General features: G+C 43.8%; 2 protein-coding genes across 13 annotated transcripts in view; both read left to right on the top strand.

Moving 5' to 3' along the window:
• PRORP (protein only RNase P catalytic subunit) overlaps positions 1-6731 on the top strand; it is a 154084-nt gene extending 147353 nt beyond the window's left edge. For all 12 annotated transcript variants that reach the window (XM_019009755.4, XM_055361302.2, XM_063697699.1 and 9 more), the window contains 2 exons: positions 1551-1746; positions 6101-6731. In XM_019009755.4, the coding sequence (XP_018865300.3) occupies positions 1551-1746; positions 6101-6232 (328 nt within the window). In that variant the 3' untranslated portion in view covers positions 6233-6731. The remainder of the gene's footprint in view (positions 1-1550; positions 1747-6100) is intronic.
• Positions 6732-11230: 4499 nt separating this feature from the next.
• PSMA6 (proteasome 20S subunit alpha 6) overlaps positions 11231-19418 on the top strand; it is a 36121-nt gene continuing 27933 nt past the window's right edge. The window contains exon 1 of the mRNA XM_031001729.3: positions 11231-11392. Coding sequence (XP_030857589.1) covers positions 11374-11392 — 19 coding nt within the window. The 5' untranslated portion in view covers positions 11231-11373. The remainder of the gene's footprint in view (positions 11393-19418) is intronic.

Genomic DNA, 19418 nt, shown 5'->3' with positions numbered 1-19418 from the left:
CCAAAGTGCTAGGATTACAGGCATGAGCCACCTCGCCTGGCCCCCAAATCATTTATTATTTAAAAAGTACAGTAGCTCTCAATGCATAAAGCAAGGGAGAAGCAAACCTCTCATCCAGTTCCCAAACCACATCCCTTCTTTTTTTAGCTGGAAGATGGTGCTTCCATTTCTCCAAGAGCAGAAGACCTAATGGCAACATTGGGTAGACAGTAAGATTGTAGGCTTGGGAATTAGTTTACCCAGGCTGAGATCATGGCCCTGCCACTCCCTGTCTGGGAAAGGTTTTTCCTTTCTCTCTGTCTTCCTTATCTCTTGTGTAACTTTTATGGGGTTGTTTTAAGGATTAAATAAGATAATATGTGTAAATAACTCATGTAAAACTCTTGGCATAGCACCAAGTACATGGAAAACATATATGTTAGTTGCTGTCATGATCATTATTATTTTCCTTATATGGAAAAATTAGATAAATTTGAAGTGTTATGACCAAGAAGCCTGTTGGAAAGTGGTCTCACTGCTTGGTTTGGGGGCTGTATTTATTGCATCAGCTGAAATTCCAAACTCAGTTGTAACGATCAATTCACTGACCTTCTCTGTCGCTTTGGATTTGAATATTTAAGTGTTTAACATTAAATCTGTTTTCCACTAATGTGCCAAAGAAGCTTTTCAAACATACACTAGAGAGAATAATATAGTGAATAGTGAGTCCTCATGTAACTGTCACCCGGCTCCAACAATTACCATCATTTTGCTAATTTTGTTCCATAAACCGAATACATTTTTTCTTTTTTCTTTTTTTCCTGGAGAGTTATAAGGCAAATTTCGTCATTTTATCATTTCACTTGAAATACTTCAGGATAAAGAAAACTTTAAATGGTCCTATTTAGGGTCATTTGAATCAAGGCGTAGGGCATATCACAAGTTGCAGTCTGAATCTCCTAAAGCAAGGTCGTTACTGCCATTTTTACAGCACATTTATTAAAATAATAAGTGCTAAGGTTGATGGTCTGTTGGAGGCTTTGAGTCACTGGCTCTTACCAAAGAAGATGTTTTGGGGTGCTGATCCAGGTGACTGTCTAGAAGCTGCTCTGAAATACCAGTTCAGCTTTAGGGGCAGCCAGTTATTTGGTGGCTTGCAAGAAAGTCTCATCCTGCCCTAGTAGTATTTTGGGTGTTTCTTGAATTTGGGTGAAGAGAGAGGGAAAAGGTGTGCTCTGTGATAGATAAGGCAAATAGGAAAAATGCCCAAAGAGAAGCAACTTTTAAGCGTGAAGAGAGCATTGTTAGAATTCATCGTTCTAGTGGAAGAGTCCAGTGAGCTGTGAGAATCCCAGGCATTAGCATTCCGTTCCCCTCAGCTTTCCATCTGTGTTCTAGATAGTATTGCTTACCAGCTAGGACTTTGAGGTGGTTCTTAAGTATTACTAGCATCATGTTGGTCAAGAAATCAGAGGCACCTCCAAGGAAAGTAAGTAAAAAGTACGGTGAAAAACACTGTCCTCTGCCTCTTCAGCTGTGCTTGATTGTGTCCTTTCTTATGCCTGGTTCAGCTCGGAGGATGATCCATTCCTTCTGTATGCCACACTGCACTCCGGGAATCACTGCAGGTTTATCACAAGAGACCTGATGCGGGACCACAAGGCCTGTCTGCCTGATGCCAAGACCCAACGCTTGTTTTTTAAGTGGCAGCAGGGACATCAGCTGGCAATTGTAAATAGGTTTCCAGGATCAAAACTAACCTTTCAGGTAATGGTACCTGTTCTTTATGTAATATTAACAGAGTCAAGTATACAGTAAGAATGTGGCATAGAAAAAGAGTGTCACAACTAATTGAAGGTTGCAAATGCTTTTTTTTTCTCAGTTTTAGGTTAGTATTTGGAACTAGCCAGGTCCTAGAAAGAGTCTGCTAGAGTTTTCATAGGCCAACCTCAAATTAATTAAAACACTTAGGGGCCAGGCGCAGTGGCTCACACCTGTAATCCCAGCACTTTGGGAGGCCGAGGTGGGCAAATCATGAGGTCAGGAGATCAAGACCATCCTGGCTAACACGGTGAAGCCCCGTCTCTACTAAAAGTACAAAAAAAAAAAAAAAAAAAGCTCTCCCTCTCCCTCTCCCTCTCCCCACGGTCTCCCTCTCCCTCTCTTTCCACGGTCTCCCTCTGATGCCGAGCCGAAGCTGGACGGTACTGCTGCCATCTCAGCTCACTGCAACCTCCCTGCCTGATTCTCCTGCCTCAGCCTGCCGAGTGCCTGCGATTGCAGGCGCGCGCCGCCACGCCTGACTGGTTTTCGTATTTTTTTGGTGGAGACGGGGTTTCGCTGTGTTGGCCGGGCTGGTCTCCAGCTCCTAACCGCGAGTGATCTGCCAGCCTTGGCCTCCCGAGGTGCCGGGATTGCAGACGGAGTCTCGTTAACTCAGTGCTCAATGGCGCCCAGGCTGGAGTGCAGTGGCGTGATCTCGGCTCGCTACAACCACCTCCCAGCCGCCTGCCTTGGCCTCCCAAAGTGCTGAGATTGCAGCCTCTGCCTGGCCGCCACCCCGTCTGGGAAGTGAGGAGCGTCTCCGCCTGGCCGCCCATCGTCTGGGATGTGAGGAGCCCCTCTGCCTGGCTGCCCAGTCTGGAAAGTGAGGAGCGTCTCTGCCCGGCCGCCATCCCATCTAGGAAGTGAGGAGCGCCTCTTCCCGGCGGCCATCACATCCTGGAAGTGAGGAGCGTCTCTGCCCGGCCGCCCATTGTCTGAGATGTGGGGAGCACCTCTGCCCTGCCGCCCCGCCCCGTCCGGGATGTGAGGAGCGTCTCTGCCCGGCCGCCCCGTCTGAGAAGTGAGGAGACCCTCTGCCTGTCAACCGCCCCGTCTGAGAAATGAGGAGCCCCTCCGCCCGGCAGCCGCCCCGTCTGAGAAGTGAGGAGCTCCTCCGCCCAGCAGCCACCCCGTCTGGGAAGTGAGGAGCATCTCCGCCCGGCAGCCACCTCGTCCGGGAGGGAGGTGGGGGGGGTCAGCCCCCCGCCCGGCCAGCCTCCCCATCCGGGAGGTGAGGGGCGCCTCTGCCCGGCCGCACCTACTGGGAAGTGAGGAGCCCCTCTGCCCGGCCAGCCGCTCCGTCTGGGAGGGAGGTGGGGGGGTCAGCCCCCCGCCCGGCCAGCCGCCCCTCCGGGAGGTGAGGGGTGCCTCTGCCTGGCCGCCCCTACTGGGAAGTGAGGAGCCCCTCTGCCCGGCCAGCCGCCCCGTCCAGGAGGGAGGTGGGGGGGGTCAGCCCCCCGCCCGGCCAGCCGCCCCATCCAGGAGGTGAGGGGCGCCTCTGCCCGGCCACCACCCCGTCTGGGAGGTGTACCCAACAGCTCATTGAGAACGGGCCATGATGACAATGGCGGTTTTGTGGAATAGAAAGGGGGAAAAGGTGGGGAAAAGATTGAGAAATCGGATGGTTGCCATGTCTGTGTAGAAAGAGGTAGACATGGGAGACTTTTCATTTTGTTCTGTACTAAGAAAAATTCTTCTGCCTTGGGATCCTGTTGATCTGTGACCTTACCCCCAACCCTGTGCTCTCTGAAACATGTGCTGTATCCACTCAGGGTTGAATGGAAAAAAAAAAAAAATTAGCCAGGTGTGGTGGCGGGTGCCTGTAATCCCAGCTACTTGGGAGGCTGAGGCAGGAGAATGTCATGAACCCTGGAGACAGAGCTTGCAGTGAGCCGAGATCACACCACTGCACTCCAGTCTGGGCGACAGAGCAAGACTCCGTCTCAAAAACAAAAAACAACATTTAGGATATACCAGTTTTGACTTCAATTAATTATGTCATAAATTATGACTTCTTTTTTTTTTTTTTTTTTTTTTTTTCTGAGACGGAATCTCACTCTGTCTCCCAGGCTGGAGTGCAGTGGTGCAATCTCAGCTCACTACAGCCTCCGCCTCCCAGATTCAAGCGATTCTCCTGCCTCAGCCTCCCAAGTAGCTGGGACTACGGGCACATGCCACCACGCCGAGCTAATTTTTGTATTTTTAGTAGAGGTGGGGTTTCACCATGTTGGTCAGGCTGGTCTTGAACTCCTGAGCTCATAATCCACCCACCTCAGCCTCCCAAAGTGCTGGGATTACAGGCGTGAGCCACCGTACCCGGCCATAAATTATAACTTCTTACATGTGTTTTTTATTTTTGTTTATTTGCAATAGCTCAAATTCTTTATTTCTTATAGTTTGTTATACTTCTGCTAAGTAATTTGTTTTCCCTGTTTAATTCATTTCTATGACAGTCTCAACTGAATTCTCCTTTGATTCTAGTTAAGATATCTATAATATAAGGACACATCTTGTGTGAAAGCAAAGGGAGAGAATCCAAAGTGAGTTATTACAGAAAAGTACACTGGCCCGTGATATAATAAATAAGGTTCAATTATCAAAAAATATTGGCTGGGCGTGATGGCTCACGCCTGTAATCTCAACACTTTGGGAGGCCAAGGCGGGTGGATCACTTGAGGGCAGGAGTTGAAGACCAGCCTAGCCAACATAGCGAAAACCTCATCTCTACTAAAAATACAAAAATTAGCCAGGCGTGGTGGCGTGTGCCTATAATCCCAGCTACATGGGAGGCTAAAGTACAAGAATCGCTTGAACCTGGGAGGCAAAGGTTTCAGTGAGCCAAGATTGTGCCACTGCTATCCAGCCTGGGTGACAGAGCGAGACTCCGTCTCAAAAAAAACAAAAAAACAACAACAAAAAAAAACGGAGATGTTGGTCAAAGGAGAAAAAATTTCAGTTAGATAAGAGGAATACGTTCCATGATGACTGTAGTTAATAATAACAATGTGTTGTATCATTGAAAATTGCTAAGAGTAGATTTTAAATGTTCTCACCACAAAAATTGTAAGTATATAAGGTAATGCTCATGTTAATGAGCTCAATTTAGCTATTCTACAATGTATGCATATTTCAAAAACATGCTATACATGATAAATATGTATAATCGTTATTCCTCAATTTAAAAATAAGTAAGAAAGGCTGGGTGCAGTGGCTCACTTGTGTAATCCCAGCACTTTGGGAGGCCGAAGCGGGAGGATTGCCTGAGCCTAGGAGTTTAAGACTAGCCTGGGCAACATGGTAAGACCATGTCTCTATAAAAGTAAGTAAATAAGAATATCCAAAACAATAAATTTATAGTAAATGTGGTATTAAATGATACCATAGTGATTCAAGATATAGTTGAAGAACTATTAATTCTTAAGTATAATAAAGGTATAAAGGTATTGATCTTACATTTATAAAATAAGACCTTATTTCTTAGAGATACATACTGAAGTATTACAGAAGAAATTACATATCTGAGATGGGAGGGCAGCGTATGGATGAAATAAGACTAGAGATGAATTGATAATGGCTGAAGCCAGGTGATGAGTACATGAGAGTTCATTACAGCATTTCTCTACTTTTGTTTACATTTGTCCCTTGGTATCCATGAGGAATTGGTTTCAGGACCTCTCACAGATACTAAAATCCTCAAATGCTCAAGTCCCTTATATAAAATGGCATAGTATTTGCATATAACCTACACACATCCTCCTGTGTACTTTGAATCATCTAGATTATTTATAATACCTAATACAATGTAAATGCTATATAAATAGTTGTTTCTGTATCTTTTAGGGAATAATGCCAAGAAGAAAAAAAGTCTGTACATGTTCAGAACACAGTTTTTTGTTGTTGTTGTTTTGTTTTGTTTCATTTTGTTTTCAAATATTTTCAATCCGTGGTTGTTTGCCAGGGATACAGAACCTGCAGTTATGGAAGGCTGACTGGATTTGAAATTTTTCACTCTCACACACAAAACTGATAGAGCCAACAAAAGAACGTCTGTATTACATAAATGTAATGCTTCTACAGAGAGTCTTTAGACTTAAAAATGAGACCCCTCAAAAAAAGGAACTCCTAATATTAGGGCTCATCTTCACAGAGTTTGCTGCTGTTTGAAAATCCATTATTACGTGAGATAATCCATTATCAATACTCTTCTGGAGCAAACTTGAGAAGTGTCAGAAAGAGAAATGGCCAAGTAGCCCTTTAGTGTTGTTCTCAATGTTTTGTTCTCTTTTTAATTCAACAGCATATTCTCAGCTATGACACAGTGGTGCAAACAACTGGAGACTCGTGGCACATACCGTATGATGAAGACCTGGTAGAAAGATGTTCCTATGAAGTACCAACCAAATGGCTTTGCCTCCACCAAAAGACATAGAGATTCTTACCTCTATGCTAAGTTTGTGTTTGGGTACCCTCTAGGTTGGCATCAGAGGCTCTTGAGTTGGTGTTTGTTTAGGGCATTGCCTCTGTCCTGAAGATAAAAGGATTCTATTAACAGCATTGACATTGATTTTTTAATGAAATGAGATATATCTTTTCATAACCAGCTGCGTTTTTTCCCCCTAACATTTGTTTTTGGAGGCTTATCAAGAGTTGGAGAACTTAGTGTAGAGCAAAACCTGCATTTCTCCTACTGGGCCAGCTATTCCACTTAGCTTGGGTGACAAATAGTGCTTTTGGTATCCATTTTTTGCTACTTCTGACCTTGCCTTCCAGGCCTACCAATAGCAGAATCAATCCATCTGTCCCTGAGATACTCATGTTGTTTCAAATGCCTTCTCCCATTTCTGGCATAGTCTCATTCTCTGTATGTTATGCCCTATCCACATGGAATCATTTATCGTCCTCTGTAATAAACAGGCCAAGATACTAAAGGCTTACTATTCATAGCAGTTTTTAATTACTTATCATCCAATTATTTGGATTGGAGAAGAGGGGGCATTCATTCCTCTTTTTCTTATTTTTTTTGGAAACAGAGTCTCAACTTACTCTGTCGCCAGGGCTGGAGTGCAGTGACGTGATCACAGTTCACTGCAGCCTCAAACTCCCAGGCTCAAGCAATCTTCCTACCTCAGCCCTCCTGAGTACTTGGGACTACAGGCATGTATCACCAGGCTTGGCTAATTTTTTTTTTTTTTTTTTGTAGAGATGGCTGTCTTACTCTGTTGACCAGACTGGTCTCCAACCCCTGGCCTCAGTCAATCCCCAGCAATTTGGGAGATTGAGGCGAGAGAATCACTTGAGTCTAGGAGTTCAAGACCAGCCTAGGCAACATCGTAAGATCTCATTTCTACAAAAAATTTAAAAATTAGCCAGGCATGGTAGTTTGCACACATAGTCCCAGCTACTTTGGGGACTGAGGTAGGAGGATTGCTTGAGCCTCGGAGGTCAAGGCTGCAATGAGCCAACGTTGCACCACTGCACTCTAGCCTGGCTGACAGAGCGAGACCTTGTCTCAAAACAAAACAAAGTGCTGGAATTGCAGACTTGAGCCACAGTGCCCAGCCTCACTTCTCTAGACTATGATGGTTTTTTCTTCATTCTATAATCTCTTTTCCAAATTGGTTCAACATTTTGTGAACACTATTAATTTCATCATTCAGTATATGTGGGCTTTCTAAAATATGCCAATTTTTTTCCACTTAATCAAGTTTGACTTAATTTAACAAAGTGATTATATTTTAATAGTTACATTTCTGTTTTTTCCACTCACTAGCCAGCTTACAGTTTATTAGCCCTTGATTTCAGCTGAAAATATTCATGTCTGCACCCCTTCATGATAGTTCTTTCTTTACATATACATACTGTATTCAATATGCAAGAACAGGCAAAAACTACTCTATTGTGATAAAAATCAGAATAATAATTGCCTGAGGAAAGGGATATGAGAGAACTTGAGAGAACTTTCTCGGGGTGATGGAAAGTTTCTTATATTGATTTGGGTAATAGTAACATAGCTATATGTATATATTAGTTAAAATTCCTCACACTAAACATTTTAAATTGATATATTTACATTTATGACAATATACCTCAAAGTAAGTTAGGGTAAGAAAAGATAATTATTTACATGAAATAAACAATGACCTCTTTTATATCAAACCATATACATGTGTATAATTAGGGTATGTATTATGCACAGAGAAACAATTTAGGAAAATCCAAGGAGGGGACATTTTATATTCTTACCTATTTACTGAATGCAACATTACTGCACACCAAGACAAAAGAGCTCTCCAGGAAAACATTGGATATATTGAGAGCATTAAAAGATACTGCGAAAGCTCTAATAAATTCAGTCTGCTTATTTTCCAAATTTCATAAACTACATACTTAGGAAACTGTGCTTTCAGTGAGCTAAACTTCTTTTTTTAAGTAACTATCATAGTTTTAAGAAAAACATTTTAAGAAGACAAAAAGTATTTATTAAGCCCATCTAAAAGGCTAATGCAAATTCCCAAAAAAGGAGCACATAGAGATAGAGGAGGAGGCCGAAGTGGTGGCTCATACCTGTTAATTCCAGCACTTTGGGAGGCCAAGACAGGAGGATCACTTTAGGCCCAGAGTTGGAGACCAACCTGGGCAACATAGCAAGACCCTGTCTCTTAAAAAAAAAAAAAAAAGACGGGAGAAGCTACAAGAAGAAAACTAGAACTTTAGAGCAGGAGTAAACCTTAGAGCATGTAAAGTCCATTTTGGAGATGAGGAACAGACCCAGGAAGATGACCTGGCTTCCCTGAATCCCACGGCTAGTTAGTGCAGACATTTCAGCCATAACCCAGCTCTTCTAATTCCCAAATACTCTTTCTTCTACTGGCACATAGAGATGGGGGAGGAGTCAGGGCATGGTGGCCCACACCTATAGTTCCAGCACTTTGGGAGGCCAAATGGGAGAATTGCTTGAAGCCAGGAGTTGGAGACCAGCCTAGGCAACACAGGGAGACCCGTGTCGACAAAAAATTTAAAAATTAGCTGGGCATGGTAGCACATGCCTGTGGTCCCAGCTACTCAGAAGGCTGAGGTGGGAGGATCACTTGAGCCCCAGAGGTCAAGGCTACAGTGAGCTATGATCATGCTACTACACTCCAGCCTAGGTGACAGAGCGAGACCCTGTCTCAAAGGGAGGGAGGTAAGAATGAGAAGAAGGAACAGGGGCGTACCTGTTTTAAGGGCCCAAGTATCCTGAATGGCTCAGCAGTATAGAACATTGTGGTAGAGAAATTACATTTTAAAATAACTCTAATACCATTTAGAAACAAAACCCTAACTTCTGCTTGAGATAAACTGAAGTGCATCTGTCCCTTGTCCAGGAGTGGGGAACCATTGTAGGGTTGCTCAGCATAAGTCGTACTGCCACAGTGACCTTGAGGAGTGCAGGGATTCCCTGAAGGAAGCAGCTGGTACCAGACACTTAGGCTGCCCATTTGTGTTCTGATCATTTGAGTGAAAAAAAGGTACCTGTCAAGCAAGCTCCTGGACACCACAAGAAGGAGGAATTATTTTAAAAGCTGTACTCTTAAATTGTTAGTATCTTTAAAATCAGTTGTGAACAATGAAGGATTTGAAAGAGCATTGACTTTGCCACTTAAAAGTATTTCTAAAATACTTTGTGCTTCCCCCTTGCATTCTGAATTTATACACTTTTCCTCCTGCTGTTCTCAGACCCAGTGAAAAGAAAATCTCAAGGAAGAAGGCTGAGTTTATTCTCTCAGGGCTCTGTTGGGACTACCTCATCTGAGGTGGCTTATTCTTCATAGGAAATTAATTTTTCTTCTCAAGTCTGCACTTAAATATAATTACTGCTTCCTTGGTCCTCTAGCAGATTTCTCACTTTTATTAATTTTTTTTTTTTTGACACAGAGTCTTGATCTTTTTTCATCTAGGCTGGAGTGCAGTGGTTTGATCTCAGTTCACTGCAACCTCTGCCTCCTGGGTTCAAGCAATTCTCATGCCTCTGCCTCTCGGGCAGCTGGAATTACAGGCATGCGCCATGACGCCTGGCTAATTTTTGCATTTTTAGTAGAGACGGGTTTTCACCATGTTGCCCCGGTTGCTCTCAAACTCCTGACCTCAGGTGATCCACCCACCTCAGCCTCCCGAAGTGCTGGGATTACAGGTGTGAGTCACCCCGCACAGCCTGAAATGAGGCATCTCTATAGTCCAGCAGCCCTACAGGAGGCAGGAGGGGAACAAGAATAAGAAAGGAAATTTGTAAAAGGCACTTAGGAGTGAGCAGAAAGGAAATAGGACCAGCTTTTACCTGCCCAGTCCTGGCCAGTGACAAGCAGTCTGCTTGAGTCTATGCTAAATAAACAAAGGAAGTTCCATTTAGAGCTCTACAGAGAGGAAGCCATAGAAAATAACAGGATGAAAATACAAGAGACAGGAACACAGATGAGTAAATGTAATAAAATTTGAGAAATAATCTTTACTTTTATCATCTCCATTTATGCTTTTTCATGATGTCCTGACGTTCCCTCTCCCCAAGTTTAGTTTTTTGTTTTTGTGGGTTTTTTTGGCATTATTTGATCTGACGAGTGCTTCCAGAGGTTCTACTACATACACAACTTGCTTTTAACTGGTAATGGAAATAAACAGGAAGACAATTATCTAGTCACTGATGGCAGCTAAAAATAGTTTGTTTTGCTACCAGAGTGCCCTCAGAAGTATACTCTTATCTAATGGATTGAGTTATTATGATAACCGTGGTAATTTGTTATTATAAATAGCAGTAACATAGGAAGGTTTTGGTAACTTCTGACAAGAAATTTGATGTAGAGAGTTAATTTCGAGCACATTAAAATGACTATCCCACTCATCTCTTCAGTGCTATTTAAAAGCCAGCTCAAGAAGCAAATACTTGAGAAATCATTAGTAGGGGCTTTAATTTTGAATATGATAGACATTAATTCATTTTAATGAGACCAGGTCAGATTGCCTCATCACTCTCAGATGGACTAGAACATTATATAGATACCAAGTTCAGTTCACATCTAAATATTTAAAGTCTACTATTAAAAGAGGTTTCCTGGCCGGGTGCAGTGACTCATGTCTGTAATCCCAGCACTTTGGGAGGCCGAGGCGGGAGGATCACCTGAGGTCAAGAGATTGATTGAGACCATCCTGACCAACATGGTGAAACCCCGTCTCTACTAAAAATACAAAAATTAGCTGGGCATGGTGGTGTGCGCCTGTAGTCCCAGCTACTCGGGAGGCTGAGGCAGGAGAATTGCTTGAACCCGGGAGGCGGAGGTTGCAGTGAGCTGAGATTGCACCACTGTACTCCAGCCTGATGACAGAGCAAGATTCCATCTCAAAAATAAATAAATAAATAAATAAGGTTTCTTGTGCTTTCTATGACTGCATCAGAACAGAGAATGTCAGTATCCAATAGGATGCCAATGGAATTCCCTGACAATTCCATCCATGCGGCTCTGCTGGAGCAGGGTAGTGTCCTAGGCTGGGAGAATGGGATGGAGCCTCCACCTCATGAAGTAGCTTCCTTTGGAGGTGGCTATGGCAGGTCTTCGGAGAGGTAAGTCCCTCACTCAGACTTGTTGCTTGAGATGTACTATATTACTGATTCTTTGAAAATAAATCATTCTTATATTTTATTCCTCTTTACAATGACCTTGCTCTAGAATCCAAAGTTGCTTTTTTTTCTATCCTGTGTTCCATGGCTGAGCAGTCTATTGCTATTAAGTTGTTGTACGTATATATTTTTCTATACATATATACTCATTTTTTGTTTTTCTATACATATATACTTATTCTCTAGGAACTCTTTTGTAACATGTTTTTTTCACCTGACAGAAAATGAAAAATTTTCCCTGTTCTTACAGTCACTTCTTCCTCATGTATCCTTTTGTGTGTGTGTGTTTGAGATGGAGTTTTGCTCTTCTCGCCCAGGCTGGAGTGCAGTGGCGCGATCTCGGCTCACTGCAACCTCTGCCTCCCTGGTTCAAGCAATTCTCCTGCTTCAGCCTCCTGAGTAGCTGGGATTACAGGCATGTGCCACTATGCCCAGCTAATTTTGTATTTTTAGTAGAGACAGGGTTTCTCCATGTTGGTCAGGCTAGTCTCGAACTCCAGACCTCAGGTGATCCGCCCACCTCGACCTCCCAAAGTGTTGGGATTACAGGCATGAGCCACTGCACTCGGCCTCATGTATTCTAATAATTAATAATGTAAATTCATAAAAAGGGGCAGCCAGCTTAAACTAGAGCATTGCTGGACACCATAAAATAGTACTTGCATAGCTGTATACTCACAAACTGCTACTCAAGGCTTGCTTTGTTCAGAAGGAAATCTGTGTTCACAGAAGCTGAACCCTGATAATAGCTGTTGGCTCAAATTAAGGGTCACGTCCTTTGGCACTTAGCGCTATTCTGGCAGGAGTGGTCAAATCCTTGATGTAATGGGTCTTTTCTAAGTCAGGCCCTCTGATCTCCAACTCCTAAAGAAATAAACTCTGGTCAGACCATGTTTTTGAAGAGAACGTCTAAGGAACAATTGCTGCTTTACACAGATAAAGAGCTTTTTACTGCTTAAAGCAAATCATGTAACTCTTTGTTCATCAACACACCAAGGGAAGTTTCTGTGAGGAAATCAGTATTGAATAGTTTGTACTTGATACATGTTATAAGAATGTACTTTTCGGGCCGGGCGTGGTGGCTCACGCCTGTAATCTCAGCACTTTGGGAGGCCGAGGCAGGCGGATCACGAGGTCAGGAGATCGAGACCATCCTGGCTAACACGGTGAAACCCCGTCTCTACTAAAAATACAAAAAAATTAGCCAGGCGTGGTGGCAGGTGCCTGTAATCCCAGCTACTCGGGAGGCTGAGGTAGGAGAATGGCGTGAACCAGGGAGGCGGAGCTTGCAGTGAGCCGAGATCGCGCCACTACACTCCAGCTCCAGCCTGGGCGACACAGCAAGACTCCGTCTCAAAAAAAAAAAAAAAAGAATGTATTTTTCGGCCTGGCGCAATGGCTCACGCCTGTAATCCCAGCACTTTGGGAGGCCGAGGCAGGTGGATCACCTGAGGTCAGGAGTTCGAGACCAGGCTGGCCAACATGGCAAAACCCTGTCTCTACTAAAAATACAACAACAACAAAAATGTATTTTTCTTCCACTCCCATTGCCAGTATCACCAGAGATTCCAGCTCCATCCACATTTTGGTCTCATTGTTTCTTTTTTTTTTTTTTTTTTTTTCTTGAGATGGAGTCTCACTCTATCACCCAGGCTGGAGCTCAGTGGCGTCAATTTGGCTCACTGCAACCTCCACCTCCCGGATTCAAGTGATTCTCATGCCTCAGCCTCCCAAGTAGCTGGGATTACAGGCACGTGCCACTATGCCCACCTAATTTTTGTATGTTTAGTAGAGACAGGGTTTCGTCATGTTGGCCAAGCTGGTCTTGAACTCCTGACCTCAAGTGATCAGCCCACCTTGGCCTCCCAAAGTGCTGGGATTACAGGCATGAGCCACCACACCCAGCCTGGTCTCATTGTTTCTTAACTCTGGTCTCATGATTTGTTGTTGTTGTTTGTTTTCGAAATGGGGTCTCACTGTGTTGCCCAGGCTGGAGTGCAGTAGCTATTCACAGTGGTCATAGCTCACTGCAGCCTCAAACTCCTGGGCTCAAGCGATCCTCCTGCCTCAGCCTCCCAAGTAGCTGGGATTACAGGCATGCACCACCACACTTCCCTGATTTTGTGACTTTTGGCTCCCTATGAGATGGCCAACCTTTTTGATTAGTTTCAGGATTTTAAACTTTCAAGTTCCTCATTTTGTCCACAACCTCCTTACCTGCCCCACTCCTTTAACCCAACCACCACTGGGTTAAACCACCATTGACCTGTTCTTAGACCTATCCCTTCCTCACCCAGGAAGCCTCTATTGCCCTTTCCCATCTGACTTTGCTTGCCTTTCTCCCTACCCTGCCTCTCAAAGCATTCATGGGAGGGATGGCTTCAATAGCAGTGCAAATTATTTCATACTTTTTACCTCCTTTGGTCTCCATCTTTTCAGTTCTAAACCTTATTTTGAGTAGCCACAAACCATTCCACTTTCTCCACTCCTGTATACCATAGTATTGCTAGAAAAGTCATGAAATTCCCATTAATTTCCTGAAGGAGCTCTCCCAACCTTTGCAGTCTTAACTCTGCAAAGGTAAGTTGCAAGCAGCTAATCTCCTGGAGCCTTCATTTCCTTTTCTGTTAAGTGGGGAAGATGGGCCATCACAGTGCTTCTCAAACTTAATAGGCATAGAATCACCTGGGGATCCCACTCAAAATGCCAGTTCTGATTCAGGTCTGACATACCCCGTGATGCCAGTGCTGCAGACTGTAATTTGAGAAGTAAGGGCCTCAGTGAGCTCCACAATTATATAAAAAATAGTAATAAAACAACACCTGTGAGTCCAAGTCCTGAGTCAGTCTCATCATTCTCACACTCAGCAGACTTAACCGGAAACTAAAAGCCATCTGTTATGAACCTCTTCATCAATGTTTGCCTTTTCCAATAATTTTCCTCTCCTGAATCTTTTCTCCCTTTTCTTCCCTAGGTTACTTAAAAAAATTTTTTTTTTAATTATAAAATAGAGACAGGATCAGGTTGGTCTTGAACTCTTTGCCTCTATCAGTCCTCCTGCCTTGGCCTCTCAAGGTGCTAGGATTACAGGCATCAGCCACTACTCCCAGCCCTAGGTTACTTTTTCTACCTACATCCATGCTGTTCCTTCTTGCTGAATTGGGATCTTGTTCTCAGTTAATCCCTTTCCTCCAGCTCTTTCCCATTTACTTACAAATACCTTTAGGCTCTGACTGGACAAAACTGTGCTTTCCCAGGGATAGTTTCATAGCAACATTCTCAAAAGAAGGCACCATCTCTGCCATCGGTTTCTTTCCAATTCCACATTTGCAGCTGACCAACTTCACCTGAGACACTCAAACTGAACCACTTTGAAAACAGCTTATTCATAATAGTGTAATTGACAATAATGAAATTGGAAGTAACTATTCAAAATAAGGGAAGAAGTAAATAACTGTAATTTAATTTTTTACTTTTTGAGACAGGGTCCTGCTGTCACCCAGGCTGATGTGCAGCAGTGTGATCATGACTCACTGCAGCCTTGACCTCCTGGACTCAAGCAATCCTCCTGCCTCAGCCTCCTGAGTAGCTGGTACTACTGGCGCACTCTACCACCCCCAGATAATTTTCTAACTTATTTGTAAATTAAAAAAAAAATTTTTTTTTACAGACAGGGTCTCACTATGTTTCCCAGGCTGGTCTTGAACTCCTGGCCTCAAGCAATCCACTTATCTCGGCCTTCCAAAGCGCTGGGATTACAGGAATGAGCCGTTGCACCTAACCTAAACATAACTTTTAACGTTGCAATGATTAAAATCATACTTTGCACTTTGGGAGGTCAAGGCAGGAGGATTTCTTGCGTCTAGGAGCTCAAGACCAGCCTGGGAAGCATGGTGAGATTCCCCCCATCTCTACAAAAAAGACAAAAATTAGCTGGGCACGGTGGCATGTGCCTGTCGTCTCAGCTACTCAGGAGGCTGAGGTAGGAGGATTGCTTGAGCCTGGGAGGCAGAGGTTGCAGTGAGCCAAGATCGAGCCACTGCACTCCAGCCTGGGCAACAGAGTGAGACCCACACAGCCTGGGCAACAGAGTGAGACCCCACAGGGTCAGGCTGGAGTGCAAAGGAAAGATCTCGGCTCACTGCAACCTCTGCCTCCTGGGCTCAAGCGGTTCTCCTGCCTCAGCCTCCTGAGTAGCTGGGACTACAGGCGTGCACCACCACACCCAGCTAATTTTTTGTATTTTTTAGTGGAGTCAGGGTTTCACCATGTTGCCCAGGCTGGTGTCAAACTCCTGACCTCAGGTGTTCGCTCACCTTGGCCTCCCAAAGTGCTGGGATTACAGGCGTGAGCCACTGTGCCCCACCGATACTTTGTACATTGGCATAGAATCAATGAAAAAGCAGCTCCAAAATAGTATGTCTAGTAAGATCCCATTTTTTAAATGAAGGAAAGAAAATACTTGGCGGCTCAGGTGTGGTGGCTCACACCTGTAATCCTAACACTTCGGGAGGCTGAGGTGGGAGAATCTTTTGAGCCCAGGAGTACAAGACCAGCCTGGGCAACACAGGGAGACCCTATCTCTACAAAAAAAAAAAAAAGAGAGAGAAAGAGAAAAAATACTTGGAGGAAAATGTCTGGAAGGAATAACATTTCATTGATTCCACAATGTTAATAGGTATCTCTGGATGTTGGGTTGTGGATGATTTTTACTTCATCTTCTGCACAGTCTAAAATTTTTGCAATAGGTGTAATAGGATGTTAGACTAGAACTCTTTCTTTTTTTTTTTTTTTTAGGAGATGGGGTCTCACTCTGTTGCCCAGGCTGGAGTGCCGTGATGCAATCATAGCTCACTGCAGCCTCGACCTCCTGGGCTCAAGCAATTATCCTGCCTCAGCCTCCCAAGTAACTGGGACCATTGGCACACACCCTATAAGGTGGACACCACCACACCTGGTTAATTTATTTTTTGTAGATAAAGGGTTTTGCCATGTTGCCCAAGCTGGTCTCAAACTCCTGGGCTCAAGCAATCCTCCCAACTCGATCTCCCAAAGTGCTAGGATTATAGATAGGTATGAGCCACCATGTCCAGCCTTTACAAATTTTTTGCAGATAATCTCTTCTTTCCATTCCTATTGCTGCTTACCCCAGTTCAGGCCTTCAAAAACTTTCACTTGGTCTATTATCAATAGCCTCCTGGCTGATGTCCCCAATGACAGTTCTTCATAAATACAGCTACAAGGTTTATCTTCCCAAAGCATCATTCTAGTCTTGCCACTCTCCTTGCTCAAAAACATTAAATGTCTCCCCGTAGCCTTCCAACTAGATAGAGCATAAATTCCTTAGCTTAGTATCCAAGGCCAGCTCCTTTCATTTGTACCCTAATCCAAAACATTTTTTGAGTCATACTTAGCTTAGGCTATTGCCTAGCTTGCCCTAAACACAGGATCTTTTTTCTTCCTCTGCTTGTTTATGCCACTCCCATTCCATGTTGCATTGTGGTGCCTCCCACATTGCTCCAAACATTGCTCTTAACACACCTGTTAAGAGTTCTCCCTGTTCTAAGCTGAGCTTGGACATGCATCTTCCAACAGGTAGTCTTACATTCCCTCTGGCCCATGAGCATATAAGGTCATTTTCTCATCTGTGCTGCTCTGTTACACATTTCCTTATGTATTACAGACTACCTCATGTTAGCTTTGCTTTCATTCATGTTTCATCTCCATGGAACTCTGGTGGGGACGCCGTCGGGTTCATCTGTGTGTCTCCCAGAGCAGCTAGCCCAGCTTCTTGCCCAAAGAGGGAGCTCAGTAAATGTTGAATTACTTTGGAGAATTTGTTTGAAAATATCTTCCTGATTTTTACCTCTAATGCCTACTTCTCCTTTAAGTGAATTCCCCTCTTGCTCGTTGGTATTTTGTGTGTGAGCTGCCTAAGTGGGAACTTAATCTGTGGTGTCTGATGCCTCACTGATCCTCAAAAAAATAATAACTTCTCAGTGCCATCCTCTATAATCATGATATCTTCAGTGAATTAAAGGTTTATTCATTAGACATCTACTCTGTACTTGGTACTGTGGTAACTGGGATAAAACTTGCTATGTACTTGTAAGACATCATCCCAGAGTTTTTAATCTTTGGCATGTTTCAGTGCCTAAATCTGCTGTCTGTGGTTGATTTTCGGAACTTGCCTTTGTTTCACCATTATGGATGAAATACATTTAGAGTGAAGTTTGAGGATCTCAGCTGAGGTTCATCAAGTCATTCAAAAGCAAGTAGAAAATAAAACTGGAGTCAGGTGCGATGACTGTAATCCCAGCACTTTGGGAGGCCGAGGCAGGAGGATCACTTAAGCCCAGGAGTTCAAGACCAGCCTGGGCAATATAGTGAGACATTATCTCTACAAAAAACTTAAAAATCAGCCAAGCATGGTGGTGCATGCCTGTAGTCCCAGCTACTTGGGAGGCTGAAGTGGGAGGATCGCCTGGGAGGCAGAGGTTGCAGTGAGCCAAGATCGTGCCACTGCACTCTAGCCAGGGTGACAGAGCAAAACTCTATCTCAAAAAAAAAAAAAAACAAAACTGTAGCACACTCTTGCTTTTCTATCAATAACTGGACTCTCAAGAACTAGTTTCTAAATTAGTGACTGAAAATATTGGTCAAAATGATCAGAAACCTCATTCATTTGCATTTTCTCTCTCCCTCTCTCCAATTACCCTCAAGAGAATTTGGTTCATTCTGAGCATCACAGATGACTTAATTTTGTGGTAAGAAAATAGGAATTAGAGTAAGCCAATTAGGAAACCTCAAGGAAGAGGAAGTGTCTCTAGGCTAAAGGGAAGGCTGTTGAGTCTTATTTCCTCTCTGTTCTTGACTCACTTTCTTAGTGACTGGCCAATCTCTGCACCTTCCTTTCCCCACCTTCAGGGAGCTGGGGGTGGGGGTGGGGAATAGAGTGAATAAAGTCTAAATAAAGTTCATAAAGATCCCAAGATGTAGGGAGGTACCATGAAATAATTGATCTTGCAGTTCCATCCCCCATCAACATTCATGGGTGAAGGCTGCATGTGTGTGAGACACAATAGGTAAGAATTAGCTGCTTTCCAAATTAAGACAGAGTGAGTTTCACTTCTGAATAATAGCAGTGTGCAGTGCAGGCCCATGCCGTACCTATTTGGTTTCATTCTTTACTAGGGATAGATCAAAGCGAAATAGCCAACAATTCAGGCGTTATTCATCAGTGCGCCCCCTCCTTTCACAAAGAAGCTGAGTTCCAGTCAAATAGTAGGTGGCTTAATTTCACCGTAGTGGACTTCTATGCCTTTTAAAGTGGGTACAGCATACTCACCTGTTTGAGAGACGAAGAAACTGAGATTATGGTCACCAAGTAATCTGTGGCAAGGCTCAGATTCAAACCCAGTGCTGCTGACACTCAGAGCAGAACCTGACCATTTTCAAAGTTCACAATATGACCGTTCCCTTCTCCCACCCTTCCCCATCTTATTTTTCACTGGAACATTTGCTGTTCTCTCAAGCTATGAAGGGCTTCCTGTGTTAACATGCCTAAGGGGAAGCTGTATGTTAAAAACCACCAACGGTTAAGCCCAAGCCAGCTGGGGTCTTCCGTTGTTTCTTCCAGTATTGTGGGGAGACCCATGAGAATTCTCAGTGTTTTTCAAAGTCCTTGGCTTCCAGAAACAAGAAGCTGAGCATCGGGTTTTCATTTAAGACAGAGCTTGGAAAAACAAGAAATATCAAAAGCCGTAAGAGGATAATACTGAAGTTATTATAGCTAAAAAACAAGGGTGAACTGAAAAGCTAAAGGTTTTGGCTCTGTAGAGGGGTTCGTGTATAGTTGTATTTAAATGTCCTTTGGGTTGAAGTGATACAAGTTTATTCCCTCTCAAACCAAAGGACAGCACTTATTCTGGGGAATGGCTGAGATAATCCAGGCACAGAACCACATTGA

The sequence above is a fragment of the Gorilla gorilla genome, chromosome 15 (assembly GCF_029281585.2).
Source record: "Gorilla gorilla gorilla isolate KB3781 chromosome 15, NHGRI_mGorGor1-v2.1_pri, whole genome shotgun sequence".
Taxonomy (NCBI): domain Eukaryota; kingdom Metazoa; phylum Chordata; class Mammalia; order Primates; family Hominidae; genus Gorilla; species Gorilla gorilla.
Note: the sequence above shows the minus strand (reverse complement) of the source record. Positions and strands in the feature narration are given on the sequence as shown.